Below are 27,301 nucleotides of genomic sequence, written 5' to 3' on the forward strand. Positions count from 1 at the left end.
ACTCTTCAGCTTTATAATATTAGTATAAAAATAACATGTGGGGAATTCCCGGAATAATTTTTACTGTTCTGTTTATTGTATTGCTGTCATTGAGCCACAGATCAATGAGTGCTTTTTTCAGTGTATGTGTAACTACTAACTACGATCTATCAGTTTAATTCTTTTGAAGTGAAACTTCTAGCGCGTTGAGAGTAAAATTTCTAGGTCGTCATGGCAATACGGTCACGGCATTGCCAAAAAAGTTTCACACGACGTGTGCTCCGCAGACCGCACATGCTCTTTTTCTGTAAATCATATAATTTTTTTATACCTTTTTATTAAAATCGAAAAAATTCGGCTACTTATTCAAAAAAAGAGGGCGTTAAATTTCGATAGATAAAACTTTGAACCTCAACAAATAGAAATAAGGTTGAAATTTGTGTCACTCTACATTAATGACATTAACCCACATTGATTTTATCTGTGTTCAGGAACCACAGAGCAAGTAAAGTAATTTAATCATAATAGACTACCTACCTTGGAAATTGTGGATAAAAGCGACATCTTTTGATGTCTTTAGGTATTAATACAGTAGGACATACCATGGAGGCTTATGGAGGAGTATGACAAACAAAAACAACAAAACTTAAAAAAATCTAAAATTTGAAATTTACTCTATTCTAAATTTCTAAAATTTTATGGATACTCTATCCATAAAAAAATATTTTCTTAATCATTCTGCTCCATCTGCACTCATTTATTATCTGTTTATTTTTAAATTTTACCACTGGCAACCCAAATTGGTCATCACTCATCTCACCACGCGATTCACGATCGTGAATTTTTTCCGAACAATTTGAAATAATATCATTTAAAATTTTATCAAAATGTACGGACAACAACCGATTATAGTTTTGAGTGAGTAAAACATGTGACATATTGTAGGTTGTTAATATTAAGCTTGATTCGTGTTTTAACAAAATAAATGTAATTTCAGGCCAAAACACAAAACGTGAGTCCGGCCGGAAAGTTCAACTCGAGAATATAAACGCTGGAAAGGTTAATATCCTGGTGAAACTGTATAAAAAAGTTAATTTTCGCTATCCTAAGTGATTTTCAGTCATAACTTGCATGGATTGTTTTTTATTTTAGACAATAGCGGACGTTATACGAACATGCCTTGGTCCACAAGCTATGTTGAAAATGTTGATGGATCCAATGGGTGGGATCGTGATGACCAACGACGGCAATGCTATTCTCAGAGAAATCACAGTACAACATCCAGCGGCTAAATCTATGATAGAAATTGCCAGAACTCAGGATGAAGAGGTTAGAATTTTCATTTTCTGGAATTAATTTTTCATCAGTCATTAAAATACTGTCTCTACAATAGGCATGACGACAGTATCCATAAATGATCGTATTAGTGTTTTTAAGGGAAAATATACAATAAATAAATTCAATATAGTGACTTAGAAATCTTAAAGTTAAAACCATTAAGATTAATGAGATTATCAATAAAATAAAACATTGAAATTCTGCAGTTAGCCATTTTGACTAAAACACGCGTGACGTCACGCTTAAGTAAACAACTCGCGTCAGATGTGTTTGTTATGAATATGTTGAGAATACGCATTTTTATTTATTTTCTATTGTTTCACGTATGCTTTATCGACTCAGAACAGAAATACAATTGCGAATTCACGAATACGTGGTTCGGGGTTCTCCGCACCAACTTTATACAATCATTTCTTATTATTTCTCGCTTGAAATAATTACTAACACATTTTTGAGCATTATTTTTATGTGGATTCATACTGCAATACTGCACACCACTCATAAACTTTGTTTCTATAACACATATTAAATAAAGACTTTTTTAATTTTCTTCGCAATGCATACAAATAATTACGTATTTACCAAAGTTTGACGTCACGCCTACGCCATGACACCTGCGAGCTGTTTTGGCACAGTTAATAAATATTTTTTGAAAAATGGCTTTTATCTTCGTTAAATTTAAGTATATTACCGAAATATAGGGTTTTTCTTGTATAGTAAACGTATACTCACATTATGGAAGAGGATTTAAAAATCTTTCGTCATGCCTATTGCCTATTTAATTGCAATTTTTATAGTATACATTGATGTACTTTTTATACATAAAATCTGTAAACATCATAGTCAATTTTATGAAAAACAATTTTTTTTAATAATTATTTTAGGTTGGCGATGGAACCACATCAGTCATTGTTCTAGCTGGTGAAATGTTAGCCGTGGCTGAACCATTTTTGGCACAGAACATTCACCCCACTGTTATCATCCGGGAATACAGACAGGCGTTAGAGGATGCCATTAAATTATTACAAGACAAGATCTCCATACCAATAGATTTGAATGACAGGGAGAAAATACGAGAAGTGGTAAGTAATTGGATAGATTATAGTATTTAATATTCATCTTTGAATACAATACGTAAAATTGTGCTTGCAGTTATAATGTAAGAGGTATGAAAATGTTTAAAAATCGATACAACCTAATGTTGAAAATTTAGTATTTCAATAAATTTTTGAGGTGATCTTATACCTAAGTGTGCTTTGAATACTACAACAATGAAAGTAGTTATTATCAATGTGTATTTGTTTTCATCATTTGAAACATAAATCTCCTTTTTCTAGTGATGCCTGAATCAAATTTCAGGTTTAAGGGAACAAAGAGTAAAATTAATTTTTAAATTTGTGTTACATCAGATAGAAGTTAATTCTGAGTAACATATTATTATGTTACACTTTTTAATTATGCATCTACAAACAGTATAAAATTAATATGGCAAATAGTTATGTAAATATAAAAAAAGACAAATATAAATTTGTAAATAATAGAGTATTTGAATGGCATAAAACCAAAAATATCAAAATCATCTAAATTTATTTCAACAACTTTTAGCAGAAGTACACTGAAGATGAACATTGTAGAATTGCAAGAAGTAAAATAGTGTAGGTACTGTTTGTTATACACTTCATTCTTTTGTTTTAGATTCGCTCATGTGTAGGCACAAAATACGTCGGCCGCTGGGCTGATCTGGCCGTAGACATTGCACTGGATGCAGTTAACACTGTCACAATCAACGAGAATGGCAGAATTGAGGTTGATATAAAGAAGTGAGTAGTTTATATCTACAAAGTCATTTATTCATTCAATTTGGCAACTTTATCACAAGTTTGGAAAGCGGAAAAGCCGAAATGAAAGTCTGTAGTAATATAATATTCACTTTATGTCTTTATGTTATGACAATTCAAAAAGTGCTTCTAGAAGAAGTCTTAATTGAATAAAAATAAAATAATTGTTGAATTTTAATACTTTAGGGGTTTGAATGTGATTAATTAACTGCATGTATTTTCAAATTAATTAAAATTGTTATATATTTTTATGTCATATGCACACGTAAAAACGTTTTTCTTACTGTAATGTATCATATTTTTGGTTATTTGTGGCAGGAACATCGTTTATTGTTTTTGGGAAACTTAGTTAAAAAAAAATTGGTTGTTTGTAAAGTAGGTTTATGATCGAGCTCGAGATGAGACGGGAGATCGGTCCGTCTCTCTCTCGTTATACCTGCGATCGCGCTCGTGAGGTTTTGGTGTGACACAAGTTTCTGAACATGTCACCTGACTAAGATGTTTTTAAAACGTTATCACGTTAAAACATATCTTCATTCCTACAGTTATGCCAAAGTGGAGAAGATTCCTGGTGGCACAGTGGAAGAATCCCGCGTGCTCAACGGAATCATGATCAACAAAGACGTTACACACCCCAAAATGAAGCGGCTCATTGAGAACCCTCGCATCATTCTGCTGGACTGCCCCCTCGAGTATAAGAAGGGTGAAAGCCAGACTAACTTCGAGATTGTTGGGGAACAGGTAATTAAGAAATATCAGAATAATAACCATTTTTTTATTTGTATCTAAAATACATAAAATATTGTTTAGTTTTTATTTATTGTATTATTCAAATAAGATTTTGATGCCTCCCTTTATACAGCAAACACTTGTCCTTTGCCTAAGGGGTCGCCTGGTAGAGATCACTCTGACGTGATAAGGCCGCCCCGTTACATATATTCAAGCTGTAACTATGAGATTTAGTATTTACTTTTAAATTTCATAAAAATAATCTATACTAATATTATAAAGCTGAAGAGTTTGTTTGTTTGAACGCGCTAATCTCGGGAACTACTGGTCCGATTTAAAAAATTCTTTCGGTGTTAGATAGCTCATTTATCGAGGAAGGCTTATAGGCTTTATATCATCACGCTACGACCAACAGGAGTGGAGCAACGGGGGTGAAACCGCGCGGAGCAGCTAGTGTGTAATAAAGTGTTAAAGTAATAAATACATACATTTTGGTTCTTTTTTCATTGTGTGTGAATCGGTATAAAAATGCTAGTTTATTGTATAAAGTAATGCTCAATATTAATTTATTATTGAAGAGAATGTGTATATTTATTACTGTATACATAATATACTTTATCAAAAGTAACACACTATTATTATACCTAGTATAGCTAATGAAAATAAATGTGTGTTTATCATAATAATATCTGTTATGATGAAAGAAATATTTTCAAAGCGACTATTTTAAATTCGATTAAATATATTAAAAATCAACAATTATTTATATAATACAAATATTTATAAAATTTATGCATGTTGATATTCTGTCTTGAGTGTTTGTTGCTATTGTCGCCTGAAAACTAAAGATATTCTAAATACTGTACATTTTTCAGGACTTCACGAAACTGTTGCAATTAGAAGAGGAGCATGTACAGAGACAGTGTGCGGATATCATTGCGCTCAAACCTGATGTGGTTTTCACTGAGAAAGGAGTGTCCGATTTGGCTCAGCATTACCTTGTTAAGGCTGGCATTACTGCTATTAGGAGGTGGGTGCTTTTAGAGTTAATTAGGTGATATTAAAATGAAACTACTTAATCCAATAATATTTTTATTAATATATCTTTTATAATTATATTGATTCAGTTTGAGTTCTTATCTAAGTGCAAGATATTTCATTGTGTTTTAAACTTTTGTTTGATGAGAATGGATTGCAAGAGCAGACCAGGAATTAACAGAAATGTATTAGATCAGTTATCAATACTAATATTATAAAGCTGAAGAGTTTGTTTGTTTGAACACACTAATCTCGGGAACTACTGGTCTGATTTGAAAAATTCTTTCGGTGTTTGATAGCCCATTTATCAAGGAAGGCTATAGGCTATATATATCATCGTGCTAAGACCAACAGGAGCGGAGCAATGCGGGTGAAATCGCGGGGAACAGCTAGTATATTATATTTTCTGACAAAGAATGTATGTAATGTATAATGTATGCACTAAACACTTCATTCATACTGCCTTCTTTCATACGGACTGCTTTACTTTGATACTAATACAACTTTTAAAATAATAAAATATAATCATCTTATAAAATAAATAAAATATAATTATTAATTTAACAAAAACTTCCAGACTACGTAAAACAGACAACAACCGTCTGGCCCGCGCTTGCGGCGCCACCATAGTGAACCGTACAGAAGAACTCAAGGAAAGTGACGTGGGCACTATGGCCGGACGCTTCGAGGTGAAGAAGATCGGTGATGATTACTTCACATTCGTCACCGAGTGCAAGAACCCTAAGGTGATGAGATTTACTAGCTTTTTTCGTTATAGATACATGCCCGGGTGGTACAGGAAGTAAGTAAAAACTAGCCTCTGACTAGATCGTGCAGCGTTACTATAGTGAGTGGCTTTAAATTTTTTTACAGGTTTAAGTAAAAATGTTAAAGAAATGCAGTAACTCATTTTAAAATAGCATTTAAATTTATTTAGCATTTTTAAGTTATCAATTGTTACTAACAAAATGAGTCCTGATGCTTGAATTAATAAAATAATTTTTTTTTTTTTTTTGCGTATTTATATCTCAGCATAAATGCTGGTAGCAGCCACATTTACGGGCGGAAACCAAGTAAATGCAGCATTTGTAATTTATGTATGTGTCTGTCTGTCAAGTATTGTCATTTTCTTCTATTTGGAGGAATCTATTATTGTTATTTAAGGCAATTACATGGTTCAACGACCTTAATGATTCTGTCACTATATTTGAATTTGTTTTTTTAACCGCCCTCTATAATATACATCATTGTTGAAGTAAAAGTGACCAAAGATTATGGAATTGTAAAATGTATCGTATTGTATCGTAATGTGTTAGTAGTTTCTACCTAATTTATGCTTTCTCTGAGAGGCTAACATATTACATTTATGAATAGTAAATATTGTGTACTATGTATGTTGTAAATGTAATGTAGGAAGACTCATCTTTCAACATTAACCGTTATAAGCAAAGTCTCTACTACATGACCCATTCTGGAGACCTTAAGATGACTAAGCAAGTAATTATAAGTTCTAGAGTGGGGAACAGTTAAGAAAACACCGATTTAGAAATTAATTTTATTCAAAACGGACTCTACTATATTCTGGAGACCTGATGATGGTTAGGGTGGAGAACATCTCACCTACAGAGATATAAAAGATGAAGTACATTATTTGACGTAATTCTATAGAACGGCCTCTACCATGTCATGGTGTATCGAATGGTAATGGTGACCAGGCAAATGTATTTAGTGTTCTCTGTATATCTCTTCATACCTAGTAGGAATATATGCATGCAACCTACACACACCGAAAAAAATAGAGGAACGGACAAGAAATCACGTTTTTTTCGACTTGTTATGTATTTTGTAGTTAGTTCGGGGTTAATTTTTTAAATCCCTTACGTCTTTGAAATGATGACGAGAAAAAAAATGTGTTTCGATTTTTAAACATTAAAATATTATACCCCTTCAAGATTTTGGTGCCTATTTATCGACTATATAGCAGCTTAAAATCAAAAATATTATAACGTGTTTTAAACTGAGTTTATTTTTTTCTACTGTTTATCTTTGAACACATTACAAAATGAGTGATTTTCCTGCGACTGAAGTTACCAGAGCCTATGACTATGACTGATATGGGTTATGACCCCTTCCGTTCAAAGAATACAGTGTTAGTTGTGTCGGTATCTATGGTCTATTACAATGTTCAACGCTATAGTTAAACAGTCTTACATATTATGTTGGCGCGGGCAAGGAAGAAATTGGGCAACTTGGAATTGGTTTTATAAGGGTGCAAACTTGGATAATTTATTTTGTTGTGGCTTTGGAAAAAATGCATGTGACGTGTGTAGATCAGTACCACCATGTCATGGCAACAGGAAAATTATACTACAGTTGCAGATTAAAGGTATTCGAGAAGGAAATAAAACCTACCCAGTACGAGTTAGACTCGCGCACTGTGGGCTCCGATCAAATCTATTTTTTATGATGTTGTAACTTTAAATTTATGTTTTTTAGCATTGTTTCCATTATTTGTGTCTATAAGACATCGCCGACATCTGATTAAATCTGATATTTGTTTGGATTACTAGGCCGAACGTTGATTTAACAAGCATCACTCACGACGTCCAACTAGTTAGCGAATTTATAGCCCTTTGAACAGAGCGGATAGAACGTTCGGAATATTGTTGGATGACGAGTTGTTCTTTAGTCATTCAATTACATGTGGTCATTCAATAATCGCTCTAGTCTTCAATCAAATAGCAGATTCCTCCAGATGACTGCGACATATCTAGTATCTTATTAAAATCCTCCGATTAAACAGATTTTCCAGAGAGTTGACGCCTTCAGAAGTGTTTTCGCTTTCGTGAAGTAAAAATTTAACAAAAAAATAATATTGAAAAAACCTTCGTTTTTCTTATAAATATATTTATAATGATTATTATTTAAACCTTATTTGATTATTATTATCCCGAATGTTGGGTTGTAGAATAAAAACGCCTTCGTCACAATTCATATTTTATTATTCCTTCACTTGGTACATTTACTTGATAGTTTTCTTAAATCTTACATAAATCACAAGGCACGGCTATGGCACTTATAGACCGCACTGGTCGGCTGTTTAAGATCAATTGGCTCGCTGATCGTCTCTTCAAAAAATGTAAGCGACTGACAACTAACCAACTGGAGGGGAGGTTAAGTTGTCAGGCGGTATATTATAAATACCAGAAAACCTTGTCGATGGAAATGTACTATGTATGATTTTAAAATTTGTAACACGAATCTATTTCTTTTTTCCTCGGAGAGTCACTGCAAAGGAATTATTGTTATATAATTTATATTTTTATGAATCACTAGCTTTCCGCCGGCGGCTCCGCCCGCGGTTTCAAAGAAAAACTCGCATAGTTCCCGTTCCCGTGGAATTTCCGGGATAAAATCTATCCTATATTACTCGTGGATAATGTAGCTTTTGAATGGTGAAAGAATTTTTAAAATCGGTCCAGTAGTTTATGAGCCTATTCATTACAATCAAACAAACAAACAAACAAACAAAGTTTTCCTCTTTATAAATAGTGTAGAAGAAATCATCGGTTCACCCAGTTAAAAGTGCGGAGGTAACGGAACCAACAAAAAATTCAGTTGAATTGAGAATTTCGTCCTATAATGGCGTCGGTTAAAAATGTTGCTATACGTTTAGGTATGTCACTTTTGACTTTCCTACGATTTTATACAATAATATAAAATTAAATGATTTTATAAAATATAAAAAAAAATGCTGATTTTCGGCGGTATGGCGACCATGTGGAACTGTCTGAATAGTATGGCATGGCGATTTTCGTACATATGGCTACTGGACGATGATTACCTGTGCAAAAATTAGCCTGGTACAAATGGTTGAATTTTTTTTTTAAATCAACGCATTCACGTCGGTATTGTGGGCTGTAAATTACACCGGAAAAGTATGGCATGACACTACCGCCTACTTCTTTTTTATGGGCTATCGGTAAATCCTAAAATTTTTGTGTTACAAATCGTTTGCCTTCCGTAATTTATCCGACGAATTCGACTAACGCCCACGCGACTTGTCTGCCGGTACCACTGTTCTGACCATGATTTTTTTTTGTCATTGCGTACTAAGACCACTGTAGAACCGCCATCCTGTTACAAATGACCTAAAATTTTGTGTATCTCCCGGCTTTGGATTGTTTTGGACCCTTAAAATATACGATAGAACAGCAATTAATCTTTTTTAAAAAATATTCAAGGCACAGGGAAAGTCTGGTTACTGTTTTATAGGTATGTGTTTTCTGATAATATTTTATTGTCAAAAATTATCAACACTGGATATTATTCAATGACGCCTTTCAAAAACAAAACTAATTTACAAACAGATTTTTATATCTTTACATACCTATTTTTAACTTTCATTTCATGAACTGCTCATGTAAATACCTATTACAATCTGGTTTAATTTAACAAAACATTCAATTCGGTGAATTTTAGCGTTATTTTGCAAAAAAAACCGCACGTACAGTCCCCCGTCCGAGTCGAACTGACACCGTCAAATTTCGTCGAAAATATGCAATAGAGGTGAGGTTTTATGTGAGTTTTATTATAAATTCGAGTTTTTTCTTGATAATTTAACGATAATAATGAAAATTGAAAAAACAATCAATACAAATTGTTACAAATATCATAACATATTTTTTGGTATAAATTTCATGTATAAATATGTAGCCGTTTTCCTAACAAAATGCGTTTTATGTTCAAAAAGGGGTTGATTTGTATGTATTTTTTTTATGTTTAGGCCGTTCTAAAATGAAAAGTAAACAATACACTTTGTTAATTATATCCTTGATTATCACATATATTTTTTTTAACACAATCGTACCAACAGTTTCCTCAACAAAATTCAATATGTATAAGGTGTTTTTCGGTTTTGACCATAGTAATCCCCTTAAAATAACATAACATAAAATAACACATTTTTCACATACTGTGTGTTTGTTTTATAGTAATTTATATTTTATATGATTTTCCTTTGAAACCAATTATTATTTTTAACTGTATGTTTAGTGTGCGGCATTTAAAAATAATAATAAAAAGAAACTACTTCTAACTTAATATTCATATTTGCATGATTTTACTTTTCAGGCGTGTACAATTCTTCTGCGAGGCGCTTCAAAGGATGTGTTGAATGAAATTGAAAGAAATCTGCAAGATGCTCTTCACGTTGCTAAGAATTTGGTGAGTTTATTTTATTTTATACCTTCATTATTATCATCATATACAGGGTGTCCCAGAAGTCGACTTCAAGCCAAAATTTTCTGACAGGTAATGCCACACTATCAGAAAAAAAAATTATATTATAATAAAATATATTTTTTATATAATAATATATGGTAATTGTTTTCTCTTTGACTCATGATAATCACTCGCTCATGGAAAGATTGTTAACAATTTTTTATTTATTTATCATCTCTATTAAATCTCTATGCAAAACTTTGACTGACCGGTTGGCTTGGTTGATAGTGGCCCTGCCTTCCAAGCTAGAGGTCGTGGGTTCGATTCCCACCTGGGGCATAGATGTTTGCTCTGTGTCTGGGTGTTATTTATCTATATAAGTATTTATTTAAAATTATATGTGTATGTTTATCAGCCACCTGGTTTCCAAACACAAGCGAAAGCTTCGTATGGGATCAGATCGTGCCGTGTGTGAAAATTGTTCTGAAATATTTATTAATTTTAAATGTGATAACGTTTTTAAAATCGTTTTAGTCGGGTGACATGTTCAGAAACTTGTGTCACACTAAAACCTCACGAGCGCGATCGCAGGTATAACGAGAGAGAGACGGACCGATCTCCCGTCTCATCTCGAGCGCTGCCACTGCATTATGTTATCACGTAAACATCTCGATCGTAAACCTACTTTACAAACAACCAATTTGTTTTTTATAACTAAAACTATGTATTTTGTTTCCAGGTGCTAAACCCGCGTCTAGTGGCAGGCGGTGGTGCGGTCGAAATGGCGGTGTCCCAAGCGCTTGCGGCCAACGCATCGCACAACACGCCATATCGTGCTGTTGCGACTGCGCTCGGTGAGTTTTATTGAAGTGAAAACTTCTTTAGCGGCGTTGGGTATAAAATCTTAAACTCGCGTCAGGACACGTGGCCTAATCGAAAAAGCGTAAGACGGATGTTTTTTTTTAGCCCTTATATTCCATGAGTAAGACGGAAACTAACTTAATAATAATCAAGTTTTCACAGTTCACTTCTGCCGGCACTCCCGGAGTGCAAACCGTCTTTTTTTGTTTTAGTCAAGTTTATTGAAGCACTAGCTTTCCGCCCGCGTTTTCAAAGAAAAACCTGCATAGTGCCCGTTCACGTGGGATTTCCGGGATAAAACCTATCCAAGTTGTCCAAGTTAGTTATATGTGTGCTAAATTTCATTGCATCATATATCCATCCTTACAAAGTTTCGCATTTATAATATTAGATGAATTAGTTGATTAGTTGAAGCATAATATATTATAAGCCATACACGCTACGGTCTACCGTACAGGTATACCCGCGCAGGACATCCGATCATATATAGTTTAAAAAACTGCACAGGTCTGCCACAAACATTAGGTGTACCCTTATATGTGGAACTGACGGGTGTTGGCAGCTATTAGTAGGCTAAAATTGTATGGGTTTGTTTGGGAATTATGCTATCGATGAGTAAATATTATGTTTCACTCGAAATGAAGATAGCTACTCTACAGGCTACAGCGATGTAGCTAACTACAGCAATATGTCGCTGAACATAAAACAAAGAAATGTTACTAATTAAAAAACAATTCTGTATGCATATGAATAAGTGTATTGTTTATATATTTTAGTAATAACAAAATTTAAATGCTCAATATTTCATCATCATAAAAAAAAATTGTTCATGTTCAAACTAATTAAGTGGAATTATTAATTTATGTCATCCTATACTATGATTGATTGAAATTAAAAATAAAATAAAAAAAAGGAGAACAGGGCTCGTCCGGGATTTGAACCCGGGACCTCTCGCACCCAAAGCGAGAATCATACCCCTAGACCAACGAGCCGACTGACGTAAATATCTAAAATTGGCCTCTGTTTATGTTCAACCTAATTTTACTTGATTATTTTTTTAAAGGAATTCATATTGTATTGGTTTGTATTAAAGTTGAAAATTAAAGAAATTGGCTGAGTGAAAGTATGGATCATCGTGTCTATGATATAATATTTTGTGTTCACAAGTGTTTCTGCGAAACTTATTTACATAATGACTCATTGTTTTAAATGTTCCATACTATTATTTTGCTTATTAGTCGACAAATAATACATTATAATGTAGATACATAAAAAAGGTTCACCCAGTTGAAAATACTGAGGTAAAGTCGGTTAAAAATATGGTTAAAATAAATTTACATAGGTAGCACAGCATTAAGCTATCCTATAAAATATGGTTATAAAAGTTATATATTTATGTATTTATAATTCTCAATCGTTTTGTTTTTCAATTTATGGCGCCATAGGCTATTTTATTGGAAATATTATGTGTTGAACTTAATATTAGGCATTGTTTTAAGAGATTGCAATACAAACTCTAGTTGAATAATAGGATAAAATAATATGTATGATATTATGGATATGGGATTGAAATGAAACACAAGATACATTTTTCTAACAGTTTTATTTTACACATAAGAGAACAGAGTTCACTTGGACTATCAGCAGAGCATTGTGCACTCGATATTTTAACAATTAGACGACAGAGATCATTAATGAATCAAATCGAATGTTAGGATATGACTTACAAATGAATGTTAGTAAATTACAATTATCAATTCGTCGTTATGCGTAAATCTGTCGCTTTGAATGGACTAGTGTAATCACAACGGTAACATACATGTAGCGACACCTCGCTCTGAATCGCGTAAGCAAAATGTTTTCACTACAGAACATAAATACAAGTTTCCAACATCATTCATCCTAGACTGGTCGAGGATTTTTGAGGAGGAACCTTTTTAGAACCCTTTTTGGAATTCCACCTTCCTTCCTCCACATACGCATTCAAACTTCACAAGGACAAACTTTCATGCGCTTTGGCACACTAATAACATTTTTCTGTACAAATTTACAGAGATAATCCCCCGTACGCTGGCCCAAAACTGCGGTGCGAACACGATCCGTACACTGACCGCACTCCGCGCTCGGCACGCGGGCAACGCGGGGACAATGAGCACGTTCGGCATCGACGGGGAGACCGGCGAGATTGTGGACATGGTCGCGCGGAAGGTGTGGGAGCCGCTCGCTGTTAAACTGCAGGTTAGTGTTCTGGGGGGAGGGGAGACTGGGTCATTTTGGCATAGAACATCAAACAATAGTGTAGTGCTATGGGGGTGGGGGAGACTGGGCCACATTGGCACAAAACTGCGAGGCCAATACTATCCGTACGCTGACCGCACAATAACATACAAACACATATACACACGTACACGTACACGCACACATGCAGACACACATACACAACAATTTCTTGTAACTGCAGATTAGGAGTAGAAGAAAGAAACAAGAAAGGAGAAAGGAAGTTATTACTTCAACATACACAACACAGGCATAATACAACAATTAGAAAATACAATAAAGGACATACCTACGTTTATTGAGAGGTAGTAGAGTCAGCAACACGTAAACGTATCACGACTCGTTAGATGGGTAGTAATTTTTTACAAATTAACTTTTAACTACGGCGTGTCCTGTCGGCTCTTCTCTGTAGAGACACTCCCAACTAAATGTCTTAAATTATGTTTGATATCATGCCACATAAATAAAATATAATACAAACAATTTATCCACATAACAGGTATACAAAACAGCATTGGAAACGGCGATCCTCCTCCTCAGAATCGACGACATCGTCTCCGGGTCTAAGAAGAAGAGCGGCCAAGAGCCCGCTGCGCCCGCGCAACTTGCGGGACAGGAATAATTCGCTAAATATATTCATTTTTATATTAACCTGTGTCATTTTTTTGTTAGAGAAGTAATTTTTGTTGACAGACCCAAATATAAGACCAGTGAAAAAAATTATTAATTGATTACTACCTGAAAATTCTAAGATGGGGTTTAAAAGTAGTTAAAATTTGGTACTTATTCGTTGTTAAGCTCGAATTTAAAATACACACAAAATAAAAGTATGTATACGTACTAAGATTTTAGATAACATCACAGTATAAAATGGAATTAATAATTACTAGAAATCAATTGTACTAATGTGAGAATTTTAATCTTTAAAACAAACAATGCAATAAGATTACGTCCTTTTTACGTAAACAGGTTAATATTTTAAATATAAACTTATATAACGCTATAGTTTTATACGCTAGATAACGGTTTATTCAAAATAAGTGCTTTGCTTGTAGTTGCAGTAAGATTTTAATACTTAAGATTTGTAACTGCACACTAAAATATACGAATGCCTTACTAATAAATATATTTTAAATGATACTTATGTAACTAACGTTTTTTTTTTAATTTCACAATATAACGAAAAATGTATTAGTAAGGTATCCATTTTCCACCATTATTGAATAAATGTATTTTCTTAAACAAATGATACCAAAAATTTTGTATCAGGAGAACAATTACAAAATTTACTCAAAATAACGTTTTTAAGAGATTGCTTTTGTCACACAATATGTTATTTAGCGCGTTGCATTAGTAGCTATAATTATAATTAATTTTAATTATATTTAATAACAATTTTTCGTTATTTATAACTTTGTGGTCAGTTTAACACGTGGAGTCGCGTTTATGTTGCAACATGATGTTTCGGATGGAACAATAATAGTATTAAACGATTAAACATTATATGATGTGTTTTTATTTATCCCTTGTTTCATTCAAATATTAGCATGATATGATACAAATATGAAATAGTAGTAAAAAATAAAAAACAGAATTCTATCATTTTTTTATGACTAGAAAACTGAAAAGTAGTTATCGAATTGAATAATCACAAGTTTTCCTTTGATAAAGTAAATATTTTATTTTTTACTACTATTTCATATTTGTATGATTTATAATACCCATGTTTCCTACAGTTTTCAGCAAGCGTGGCCACTAACAGAGTACGTTTAAATTATTTAAAAATCTTATATAGTGATACCTATGACAACTAGTAAATATATCGTGTCATATTTTTTTAATACCACATTCACGTTAAATCGTCAGCTACCAAAAATCCATGAAATCTTTATTTGTAATATTATGCAGATATTAAATATTCCAATATTATTCCCGGAGGAAGTTTTAATGATTGGAGATATATTACCTACTAGCTGCGCCCTGCGGTTTCACTCGCGTGGTTCCACTCCTGTTGGTCTTAGCGTGATGTTATATAGCCTATAGCCTTCCTCGATAAATGAGCTATCTAACACCGAAAGAATTTTTCAAATCGGACCAGTAGTTCCTGAGATTAGCGCGTTCAAACAAACAAACTCTTCAGCTTTATAATATTAGTATAGATTATTTGTTCAGTACAATTGCAAGCTTCTTATAAAAATAATTCGTAGGCTGAAAGTTTTGGGAAATATAAATGCAAATATTCTGACATTGCAATAAATTTGGACAAATGCAATAATAAATTTCATCATTATAATACCAGTTCATAATTAAAATATTACATAAAAGATGATATTAGGGAAGTAGCAGTGAGCACGCTGCGTGAATCGATCGAGATAAGGTGACACGGGAGCGCTTTTCCATTGTTTGGCTATGAATTTGAAAACGTGGACACCGTTAGATAGTTAGTTTCCATTGTTGATAGTTTAGATTTTATTTTAATACTATGCAAGTATGTATTATAGAATGATTTTAGGCTAGCTAGATAGAGTTATTTCCTATCTCTTATCTTCTGAGTGAAAATCGAGGTGTATAGCGAAATTAATATTCATAATTATTAATATACTATAAAATTAGGTACCTAGTTACCTACTGATAATTTTGCAAATACAAAATATTTAAGTCTATCTAAATGTCTATCTATGTTCATTTACAAGCTCATGTTCAAGTCCGAAGGGTCAGGCAACTCATTGAATTTGATGCATAGCAAAAACAGAAGTTGGTAGGTAGGTTACCTGAACCTTACTATGCACACTTCGCACTTACGAGATTCTCTGATAAAAAATCATGTATTGAAATACATGATTTTTTTATCAGTTGTCAAAAAATACATTTCCAAATAAAATACCAAAAAAAAATAACCGAATAATGGAGCCAAACCCATATTGTTTGCGAACAAAACGCTCATGATGCGTGACCGATGGTCGTCCACCGCTCGACCACTCGCTTACCACATTGCTGTGCAGGCCCTGCGAGCTGCCTGACTCTGGATTATGTGCTGGTAAGCCTAATTTTGTTATAATTATATTTAGTTTTTGTTATTTTCACTAATAGGGATATTTCAGACATTTCCAGTTAATTATCAAAAAATATCTAAAATATGCCTATCAATGTGTTCATAGATATGCCATGGTTCAGATATTCGTGACAGTTTAACTTCAGTAATTTCAGTAAAACGTACCTTGTAAATAAACACGTTAGTTTTGAAATTTTAAATTGATAAATCCCTTCGACACATAATAAATAGATGAATAAGTGGAACTGGTGAAGACAAACAAAAACTAGACAGGCATTAATAATACAAAAGGAAAATTTTATGAAAATACCAAATACTATGTTATTGTAAGTAAGTTACTGGTTCCACTTATTTGAAATTTATATTTTCTATAACTTCTAAGTTTTCAAAGCATCAAAGTTCTTATTGTTGAGATTATAAAGAAGTTAGTATTTGTAGAGATCATGTGTCTTCTCCATACGTAGTAATAATATCTCAATGTTTGTAATACATAAAGTCACTAAGGAATAAAAATCAGATACGCAACACAGAGATTTTAAAATAGTCGCGGTTGAAAAGACATTAAATTTACCTATCCTACCACTTATTAATTGCAATTAGATCATTTGTTTTATCAATTAATTATTATCTACGAGTTTTCCGCCCGCGGCGTCGTCCGCGTAGTTAAAGGAAATCCCACATAGTTCCCGTTCCGATGTTATTTCCGGGGTAAAACCTATCCAATGTCCTCTCTCAAATTGCAATATTCATTCAAATCGGTTCAGTGGTTTAGGCTTGAAGAGACAGACAGACAGACTTACTTTCGCATAAAAATATACATAGAAAAATATACATCTCTTCATGGCAAAATAATCCCTACTAATAGGTAGGGATTATTTTGCCATGAAGAGATAATTCATAATTGTGGATGATGATGTCGAATGGATGATGTTGTTAGTTGTAGTTGTAAGTTCACATGAAAAGGGAATACATGTGTCTAAAAACAACAATAAAATTGGGCAATAGTTATCAATTGATATCAATATTAGTCATTTGCATTGAGTGCAGTTAAATAAACTTTCAATAGGTCTATGAACTGGGTCAATCGCCTTCGTCTAGTTTTAACAATGGATTTTAACGATAACGGTTGTGATTTGTGAATAGATTTCATGAATGAACTGATAGTAGTTCAGGCGATATGGGGCGTAACTAGTTACTTCTATGGGATTTTGGAGTGTGGGAAAATTGATTCGGGTATTTGGTTATAGATACCGTTATTTATTATCTGCAGTTATCCTGTAGCAGTCAGGGAGTTGCATACAGTCAGCATTGCTAAATATTAAATGGTTTGCTGCTCTTTATATTATAAAATTTTCGTGTAATAATAACGAGTTGGTAATAATTGCGTTTTCTATAAAACTTTAATAGGTATTTTACGACACTTGTAATAAAGTTTGTTGAATCGATGACTACGACGTCGACTAGAATCGAACAAGATATTTATTTTTAAAGGATGTGCTTCAAGTTGTCCTAAAATATAGTGAAAGTATAAACGTAGGTAGTCAGTATAAAGTTATAAAATTACTTTACAATATTTAACGCACAAATCAGTCGGCCTTTTTTTTACCTTTGGGTATATTTTTATTTCCAACATTTTAAATATTTTATGAGTAGGTATAAAATCATACCTCAGTAACTACAATTTCTATAACAATACATAAACCAAGCAAAGGTCACTAGTTGGTTTGATTTGTGCAAATAAAATAATTTAGACAGACTTCATGGTCAACGGAACGTGTCCACGCTTCCGTTTTATTTCAACACATCCGTCCCTCATTTCTATTTTACGACATGAATTTTTTTTACTCATTTAAATATTTTTAGTGCATTTAAATTAGAACTACGAAAAATATTGGTGAATCGTCAGAATATGGTTATTTATAATTAGTATAAAGGTGTCTTCAAAATTAAGCGAAGTTAACAAATAAAATCAATACATCAAAATCAATACATTACAAAGAGAAAAATTTCGTTTGCTTGTTGGCCGATATAAAATTATTTAGAAATTTCAAAATATGCATAGACTGCGTAAAAATTATACCTAGAAATGAGGACCTCGTAATTTTTAACTTCGCAAAGCACTTCTCCACATGTTTTAAAAATTTTAACATGTTTTCTTTAATTTTCAGTTTTGTGCGACAAAATGAAGAGAACGATATTATTGGCATCAGTGATATTGCATGTCGTGCTGTCGTTTGATATACAGCAAGCTGATCACACTGTGGACCCGGTAAACATTATTTAATTTATAAATTAATTATAATAGCGCGAATTATTGTAAGAACTAAGAATGTAAGTATGGATGTAGCTATGAATTTTCGATAATTTTAATTTGTATGAATTATGATATAGACTTTAGGGGTTATTAGTGTCGATTTATACTATTTCTAACAGATACCACTATAAGAAGAGGTGGGATCAAGCTAGTTATGCATATTCATTATTCATACCTACAATATGAAAAAATAAATAAAGTACTTAGTACCGGTCAAATGTGGCTACTTGACCACATTTTTTTACTTTTTCTTAGCTAACTTATTTATGTTAAACTTTTATTAACATTTTATGATTTGTTCATGTCATGAATGATTTCATCATTCACTTTTACTAGGTATTTCTTTAAAATATATTGAATCTGACATTATTTACAAATAAACGTAATACAGGTCAAGTTGACACTGATGTGGTATCTTGACCTTGCACATCAGTTTTCATAGGTTGATGCTTAAGACGATACACAAAAAAAAATCCACTGCCTGGCGGGCGGAGTCTAATAGCTCGCTATCGCGAACGCGGGTGTGCGCGAAGTCATTCTTGCAAACTCGCCGCGCTGCCGCTGGCCGACTCGGGACAAACATGTATGGAGTCGTCATACAGTTATAATATTGTTATACATTTATTTAATTGTTGATTCATTGGTTTTATTTTCTTGCTTATAAACAAATAATCTTCTTTTTAACAACTACTTAGACATTATTAATAATTATTATTATTTGGTAATGTTTACTTTATTACAAAATAATACAGGTTATAAATAATCTTTAAAATAACAAAAAATATTGTTACTCTGAAAAAATGAAATGGTACTCAATAATGCGGACTACTGAATTGATTTAGATAGAATTTGATGCTGACGTAGATATTACATCATGCCCAGAAATGAAAGGTACTATTTCTGAAAGAAGTTATAAACCCTAATTCTTCTCAGTCAAAGTCAAGAGTGGAAGATATCGCTAATACAGTAAAACTGATGCGAAACTTTGGATGTTAATTTGTATATTTTTTTGTTAGTTGTTACTTAATCACGTCAAGACTACATTACCAATTTTGATAAAACATAGCTAATTGCCTGGATTTACACATATCCGAACTGAACACTTCTGTGGGATAAAACAGGATTCACGATATAACCTAATTCCACGCAGGCAAAGCCGCGGTCGGAATGATATTTTTTTAAATAAAAAAATTGTTTTAAAAAAGACACAAAATATATTGACGCATGTATTTATTTTTTGCACTCTATTATAATTGTAATTATTCATTACAAATAATCAAAATAAAATAGCCAGAACAAAGTTAGGCCCTGGTAGGGTAGGTAGGCAGGTACAGCAATGTGAGACGAACACTGGCTTACATTTTATACCAATAATAATGTATTATAAACATTAAATTAAGTTTACAACAAAAATACATCTTATTAGCTAATGTGAAAACGAATCAACCAATCATCCCACAACAATGAAATGTGCACACAAATATTCATCCAAATCGGTTCATGTGATTAGGAGGAGTGACTGCAGCGCCATCTTCCGGGCCCAATTGTGTTTCCAGATCACCCAGGAACTCAATTTAATATACTTACACAAAATTTTTCGAAATGAAAACTCACATTACTATGTAAATATGAATATAAACCTGTTTTAGTACTAAGCAATTTCCCGCACAGGTGTAGTAAGTATAAATGAAATAAATATCAACATCAAATTATTTATACAGCACACTTATCTACCACCTACTAAGAAATGTAATTCTTGAAATTTTTTCGTATTTTTTTAAATATAATACTACTCCAATGAGCTCCTGTTCCATATTACATCCGCCATACTTCCACTAAGTTCACCATGATTTTTTATTTCTTTGCACTTTGTTGCTTTTTGTTAAAAATGGAATCATGCGATAAAACCAGTAGAGCGTTGATAACATACATTTTTGACTGAATAAAGGTACTTACGAAGGAGTGGGTTCACATTGTGAACAATCAGTGGGTTTATTTTCCTTCTGGATTCCGGATTTCTGAAAAGATTATTTATGCTATAAATGAAAAAACCTTACACATTCGTTATGTACTTAAAACAGGGGTACATATCAAACATCGTCTATAATACAATTATCATCAAATTTAAAATAAAACCAACTTACTTCATTAATTTGTTCCAATTGTAAACATTCTTTTTCCTCCAACCTTTATGTTTCTTCTTCTTATTTTCTTTATTGTCCCCATTTGTCTTATTGTGTTGTCACCCTTTTTTACGATTGCGCGAGCGACACAAGTTCCCCGTGTGACGGCCGTAGCGGGAATGACTCGTGCAGCGATCGGGGTAGGAAGGTACAGGGCGGCTCTCGCTATATTGGCTGGTCGCGCGCTAATTTCAAGTATTTCTTGTTTATTTCAAAACCATCGCATATTTCAAAATTCTAAATCGGTAGACGTATAGGTTGTATATTTTATAGTTAATATCCAAAAAGTCGTAACTTTACGTTTGTTATTTTGAAGATGCCAGAGATTAAAAAAAAATAACAATGAGAACTTTGTATTTTTTTTCTATCGGGAAAATATCATGGAATCATGTTTCTAAAACGGTAGACGTATTGTGTTACTATTGAACTTTCTTGTCAAGAATTTTCATCACGACAACTTTAATAATATAAAAATTACGAAGGTTTAAAAAGGGCCGTAAATGTTAGAAAAATTAATTCATCACCTTAACATTCTTGTTTTAGGCTAAGTTGCTATTACTTTTTAAGTCTTTGACTTTTTAAATATTGCAGCCCGAAGCTTTACAATAAACTGTTAGGCTCTGGCTACTTGGTCAAGTTGCCACGGGATTTGTAATGATTTCATACAAAGCATTACATGTCGGATAGGGTTGTCACAAATAACACACAAATTTTAATGAACTATTTATTTATTAAACTAAATTTAATACATATGTATATGTATATTACTTAATACTTATAGGTATTTATTAATAGGTAAGGAAACATTTATTTTTCATTAGAAATATGCTAAATCGTTGTCATCAAAGAGAGTATAAGTATCTGGATTGTCCGAAATTTGCAGCAAATTTATTGATTTTACTATGCAAAACTCGAAACAGATAAAAAAAAGGAAAAAATGCAGTCACGTTATTTTTTGTGTCAACCCTAGGCGTCGGTCAAGTTGCCACGCAGCGGTCGATGGCAACTTGACCTAACCTGAGGCATCAATGCCCAGGCAAATATTTCGACAGATGAGCCTAAAATTGGATAGTTCCCACTGTAAAATCAATCTCTAGGGTTTATTACACAACATATCAAAACTGTACTCACCTGAGATGTGCAGTTTAAGCTCTACAAACATAATAATACTGACACCGGCAAAAGATCCTTAGTCACAGTCACACTTCGATACGTTATATTGCGAGAACCAACAGCGTTACCGCTTTAAAATTAAAATATGTTGCCAATTAATATTTTAAAAACCTACCAACATCGATACGTTAGGTCAATTTGCTTTCAATTCTACAAAATTTGATATTTTGTTGTTAAACGGAAGGTGTGGTCAAGTTGCCAAGTAAAGGTCAAGTAGCCACATTTGACGGTATATTTTCTATATAAAATGAAAAACAAAAACATAGCAACAAAAAGCCAACATCACGCGGTGTTCCCAGGCGGTCACCCATCCAAGTACTGACCGCGCCCGACGTTGCTTAACTTCGGTGATCGGACGAGAACCGGTGTATTCAACGTGGTATGGACGTTGGCAATAGATGTATTAAAAAAGCAGTAGTTAATCTTTGATTTTAACTAAACTGTTCACAATAAAATCTTGGTGCTAAGCAAGCCGCTAATTATACAGCGGCAGTTAAAGTCCTAATTATACATAATTTTTTATTATGATATTTTACACGTACATAATCGTTCAGTTTAAATTGAGAATGGAAAACTGTCATTTTGTCATTTTGCATCTGTTTAGAGAAAAATATTCTCAATACATTGACTTCGGATCACTGTGGCCAGAAAGTAGTTTTTGAATGGGATTGCATACCTACATTTAAAAGGATTAATGTTAGGCCTATAACTAAAAAAGGCATTAATAAATTTAGGAATAATATTAATAAAAACCTGCCCGTACTAAATGATCAATCCTATCCTAATAGTCCTTGTGAAATGTTTAAAAATCTTTTTAATTTAGTACATAAAGAATTTGAAAAAATATTTAAAGTTAAATCTTTAAATATTACCAAGGATTTACCATTTAGTAAATGGGCGACAGCTAGTATACATAGGTGCAGGAACATTCTTTATGAATTATATGGTATGAAGCAATATAATAAAGACCCATCTTTTCTTAGTTATGTTAGAAATTACTCAAAAATTTTTAAAAAAGTTTGTTTCACTGCAAAGCGTTTGTATATCAAAGAAAAAATACGCGACTCTGATAATAAAGTTAAAACAGTTTGGTCAATTATTAATGGTGAAATGGGTAAAAGCAAATCAAGTAATACCATAAAACTTGTAAATAATGACAGGGTTATTGACAAAAGTGCTGATGTTGCGCTTGCTTTTGAAGAATTCTTCAGTAGTGTCCCTGCTACTATTACTAATAGTTTAAATTCGTCTTCAGCACTCGCAGAGACCTTTTTGAGGGACCATGTTGCGGAGTGCAGTACATTATTTGAATTACGACACGTAACTGCTAATGATATTGTTACTGCCTTTAAGACGCTTAATCTTAAAAATACTTGTGATCTTTGGGGAATGTCCGTAAATTTAGTTAATAATATAATAGAAAATATTGCGAAAAATTTAGCTTCCATATTTAATAAGTGTTGTGACTATGGTACATTTCCTAATTTACTAAAGCTTAGTAAAGTTATACCTTTATTTAAGAAGGGCGATCAAGAAGACTGTAACAATTATAGACCTATCTCTATTTTACCAACATTAAGTAAGGTATTCGAGAAGTTAATATTAAACCAATTGAGTAGTCATTTTGCAAATAATAATTTACTGCACACCAAACAGTTTGGTTTCACAAAGGGGCGCTCAACCACAGATGCTGGAGTTGCACTTCTAACACATATATATAAGGCATGGGAAAACTCAAAAAATGCTCTAGGGATATTTTGTGACCTCTCCAAGGCATTTGACTGCGTTGAACATTGTACTTTGTTACGTAAACTTAATCACTATGGAATTAAAGGAAAAGCCCAGAACCTCATAGCGTCATACCTGCATGATAGGATACAGACTGTAGTTGTTAATGGAGAACGTTCTAGCGGTGCGTCAATTAACATTGGTGTTCCACAGGGGTCAATTTTAGGTCCCTTCTTGTTCTTGGTATATATCAATGATCTTCCCTATTATTTGCAGGATAGGTGTGAAATAGTTCTGTTTGCAGATGATACCTCATTAATTTTTAATGTGGATAGGCATGACCCAAATGTTGACGAAGTGAACAGTGCTCTTTTACACATATCTGAATGGTTTACTGCCAATAATTTATTATTAAATGCCAAAAAAACCACTTGTGTTGAATTTTTACTTCCTAATGTAAAAAAGTTGAACAGAGATATTACCTTGAACGGGGAGGTATTGCATCCTACTGAGTCTACTGTATTTCTAGGGTTAACATTGGACGAGAAACTACAGTGGGGAGCCCATGTCAACACCGCTGCAGGTAAGCTCAGTTCAGCTGCATATGCAGTCCGGAAAATAAGGCATCTCACCGATGAAGATACAGCTAGATTGGTTTATTTCAGCTACTTTCATAGCATTATGTCCTATGGAATTCTACTGTGGGGCAGGGCTGCAGATATAGAAACTATATTTATCTTACAGAAAAGAGCCATTCGCTCTATATATAATTTACGTGCTCGGGACTCACTAAGAGATCATTTTAAGAATACTGGTATCCTTACTGTACCATCACAGTATATATTTAATAATATTTTGCATGTACACAAAAGCTCTGACTTACACACAAGAGTAGGAGATAGACACGATTATGGCACAAGGAACAAGAATAGAATTGAAATGCCATTTTTCCGATTAGCTAAAGTTAAAAATTCATTTATGGGTCAAGGTATACGCTTATACAATAGAATTCCTCATAATATTAAAGAGTTTAGTAGTACTAAATTTAAAACTTACATAAAAAATGTACTAGTTCAGAGAGCGTACTACAGTATTCAGGAATATATGGACGATAAAGACCCATGGAGGGTTGTCGCGTAAAAACCACAGGACAGTTCTTTGGCATATTATGTAGTTAGGTAGATTTAAGTTACATATTATGTAAATTTATTGACATTATTTAAAAGAGCAACTATGGAGTTTCTTGCCGATTCTTCTCCATAGATACTGCTTTCCGAATCGGTGGTAAATGTTAAAATACTATGTAATGACGATTCGAAAGTGCTACTAAATAGTAGTCTAATTGAATAAATGAATGTTTGAGTTTGTTTGTTTGTTTGAGTTTGAGTTTGTTTGATGTATCTGTCGCCAACGTCCATACCACGTTGAATACACCGGTTCTCGTCCGATCACCGAAGTTAAGCAACGTCGGGCGCGGTCAGTACTTGGATGGGTGACCGCCTGGGAACACCGCGTGATGTTGGCTTTTTGCTGCTTTATTATATTACTTTTTTTCTATTAATTTATTTTTAAATCCTGTCTAGTGTCTACCATTATACAGGGTGACTGGGTATTCGACGTGATCCTTCAAAGGGGTTATACTAGAGGTCATTTGCAACAAAATATTAAGTCCAGTTAACCAGGGGTCAAAAATGGATGGTTATTGAGCTATGACGGTTTTTTGATTTTTAAGAAATTTTCTGCCTTTTTACCAAAAATAATTAATTATGATAAAACTACTACACTGTTAACCGAAGAATGAGCGATCACTTAAAAAATCTTGCCCAAAACTTGCATCACCTTAAAAATAAAAGGGTCTTAAGGTGGAATAAAACTTATTTTTGTAGTAAATTTTCCATAAGTACCTAGTTGATTATTACTTGAAAAAATGTAGTAAACTTGATGTAGAAATTAAAGACGTAAATTCCTTGTTTCATAAGCTTTCGAAAAAGGTACAAATGTTACCTACTTTTGCATGGGATCGAAATAAAAAGATTAACGACGTAATTAAAATTTTGATCAAAAAACCGTCATAGCTCAATAACCATCCATTTTTGACCCCTGGTTAACTGGACTTAATTTGTTGCAAATGACCTCTAGTATAACCCCTTTGAAGGATCACGTCGAATTACCAATCACCCTATATAAAACTGAGATAAATATGCCTTTGAACATGTAAAAATTATTAATTTCAGATCAATGAAGATACAGTCAGAGGTCGCCGAGATGTTATTGAGGAGGAAAAATACTACAACATCCGCGCTGAGAGCAGAAGAGATGTAAATCAACAACCGTGGCTGCCGGGTCCTTCACCGCCAGAAGATCCTACCACCAAGATATCCATCACCAACAATTCGCCAGAACCGTTGTTCTACCAGACAACAGAAACCATCACTGACAAGCCAACAGGACGAGGCGCAAGAGCATCTAACGAGAATTGGGTCAAGCTTCCATTTCCAAACCAAAATGACGTTCAAAGAGACGTCCTCACCCCGCCCAAACCATCCGGTGACGTCATCAGCTCTCGCATGCCCCGCGTCAACTTCGTTACACAAAATAAAGCGTTAGAAGCTTCCGAATCAAGAAATGATAAAGAGTCCATTCAAAGAGCAACACGCACCGATAATTTAAGGACCGAGTTCGTCCGGCCGGACGAAGACAGCGCCCAGTACAAGCCGGTGTATCCCAGGCAGGCCGTTTATTACCCGGAAGACAACAGGCGGCCATATTACAATGATCGATATTACGCTTCTGACGATTTATACAGGCGAGACCCGTACTATGATTTATACGATAGAAAGCCGTATTATTCAGGGTACAGCCCGCGGGCCGATAGATACGACGACACGTATGACAATTACATACCGAGAAAACCTAAAAGGATAATTTATTATGCGCATTTACCTGAAGTGGTTCGCACGCCGCCGAGCGTCGATCTGAGATACCGGTACTCGGTGGACCCGTACAGACGTTTCGACGACGATTACAACGCGAGGACCGGTCGATACGACTATAGATTTAGAAATAGATATCCCTACGCGCCGCTGAGAAAGGACGATCGCAGATTTGGTTACAGGGATTTAGCGGGAGCGGGTACGGCGACTAAAGATAAAAAAGTTGACGAAAAGGTCACTCCCACTCCTGTTTTACCACAAAAGGAAGATAAATATAAAGTGAACTCTAGCATAAATGCAAATAGAAATAATATTAACAGCCATCAATACCATGATACTGGTGACTCCTATAATGATCAACTTACTCACAAAGCCTTCAAGGATTCCATGAGGTCAGACAACAGCTACCTTAGATTTGACGACCCCTTATTCCATGGAGCAAGAGAGGATTCGTATCAAAGGAAATATTAACTACACAACAATAACACGGATTAGATCGGAATCATTTCATTTTACTGTACTAATCGTTGTCAATTTAAGCCCAGTTAACAGCTGGCTACAAGTAATTTATCCCAAATAAATGTAATAAGGAATGGTTGTTTTAATTATTCTGAGAGAAGAGTTCGCGACAAATT

The 27,301-nt window shown here is 33.6% G+C and overlaps 3 protein-coding genes and 3 non-coding genes across 6 annotated transcripts in view; 4 read left to right on the forward strand and 2 right to left on the reverse strand.

The window, feature by feature from the left end:
- The window catches only part of LOC149479876 (uncharacterized), a 55,945-nt gene extending 44,845 nt beyond the window's left edge, over positions 1–11,100 (forward strand). The window contains exon 2 of the mRNA XM_089707588.1: positions 11,031–11,100. The gene's annotated coding sequence lies outside the window, so the exon portion shown is untranslated. The remainder of the gene's footprint in view (positions 1–11,030) is intronic.
- On the forward strand, positions 775–14,786 carry CCT3 (chaperonin containing TCP1 subunit 3). Its single transcript, XM_089707585.1, has 12 exons — positions 775–897; positions 977–1,038; positions 1,132–1,308; positions 2,202–2,399; positions 3,013–3,137; positions 3,701–3,896; positions 4,760–4,914; positions 5,500–5,668; positions 10,056–10,148; positions 10,885–10,999; positions 13,060–13,244; positions 13,783–14,786. The coding sequence occupies exons 1-12, from the start codon at positions 867–869 to the stop codon at positions 13,903–13,905; spliced, it is 1,629 nt and encodes a 542-aa protein (XP_089563711.1). The 5' UTR covers positions 775–866; the 3' UTR covers positions 13,906–14,786.
- TRNAP-UGG (transfer RNA proline (anticodon UGG)) lies at positions 11,927–11,998 on the reverse strand. Its single transcript has one exon. It is a non-coding gene; the product is annotated as a tRNA-Pro (tRNA).
- Positions 14,787–16,235: 1,449 nt separating the features above from the next.
- On the forward strand, positions 16,236–27,259 carry LOC149479881 (uncharacterized). Its single transcript, XM_089707586.1, has 3 exons — positions 16,236–16,320; positions 18,504–18,604; positions 25,968–27,259. The coding sequence occupies exons 2-3, from the start codon at positions 18,518–18,520 to the stop codon at positions 27,135–27,137; spliced, it is 1,257 nt and encodes a 418-aa protein (XP_089563712.1). The 5' UTR covers positions 16,236–16,320; positions 18,504–18,517; the 3' UTR covers positions 27,138–27,259.
- Positions 22,280–22,398, reverse strand: LOC149479882 (5S ribosomal RNA). Its single transcript, XR_016317177.1, has one exon. It is a non-coding gene; the product is annotated as a 5S ribosomal RNA (ribosomal RNA).
- LOC149479883 (5S ribosomal RNA) lies at positions 25,140–25,258 on the forward strand. The gene has a single exon (XR_016317178.1). It is a non-coding gene; the product is annotated as a 5S ribosomal RNA (ribosomal RNA).
- Positions 27,260–27,301: the final 42 nt, after the last annotated feature.

The sequence above is a fragment of the Colias philodice genome, chromosome 19 (genome assembly GCF_061535455.1).
Source record: "Colias philodice isolate Cphi_HAF_F1 chromosome 19, ilColPhil1 Martin Lab GWU primary, whole genome shotgun sequence".
NCBI lineage: Eukaryota > Metazoa > Arthropoda > Insecta > Lepidoptera > Pieridae > Colias > Colias philodice.

Bases quoted from the DNA above. Each gene is read 5' to 3' on its own strand.
- CCT3 (XM_089707585.1), top strand. From the start codon at position 867: ATGTACGGACAACAACCGATTATAGTTTTGA. The intron at 5,669-10,055 runs GTGATGAGATTT...TTTACTTTTCAG, and splicing joins CCGAGTGCAAGAACCCTAAG to GCGTGTACAATTCTTCTGCG. The intron at 10,149-10,884 runs GTGAGTTTATTT...TTTTGTTTCCAG, and splicing joins TTCACGTTGCTAAGAATTTG to GTGCTAAACCCGCGTCTAGT.
- LOC149479881 (XM_089707586.1), top strand. From the start codon at position 18,518: ATGAAGAGAACGATATTATTGGCATCAGTGATATTGCATGTCGTGCTG. The intron at 18,605-25,967 runs GTAAACATTATT...TATTAATTTCAG, and splicing joins CTGATCACACTGTGGACCCG to ATCAATGAAGATACAGTCAG.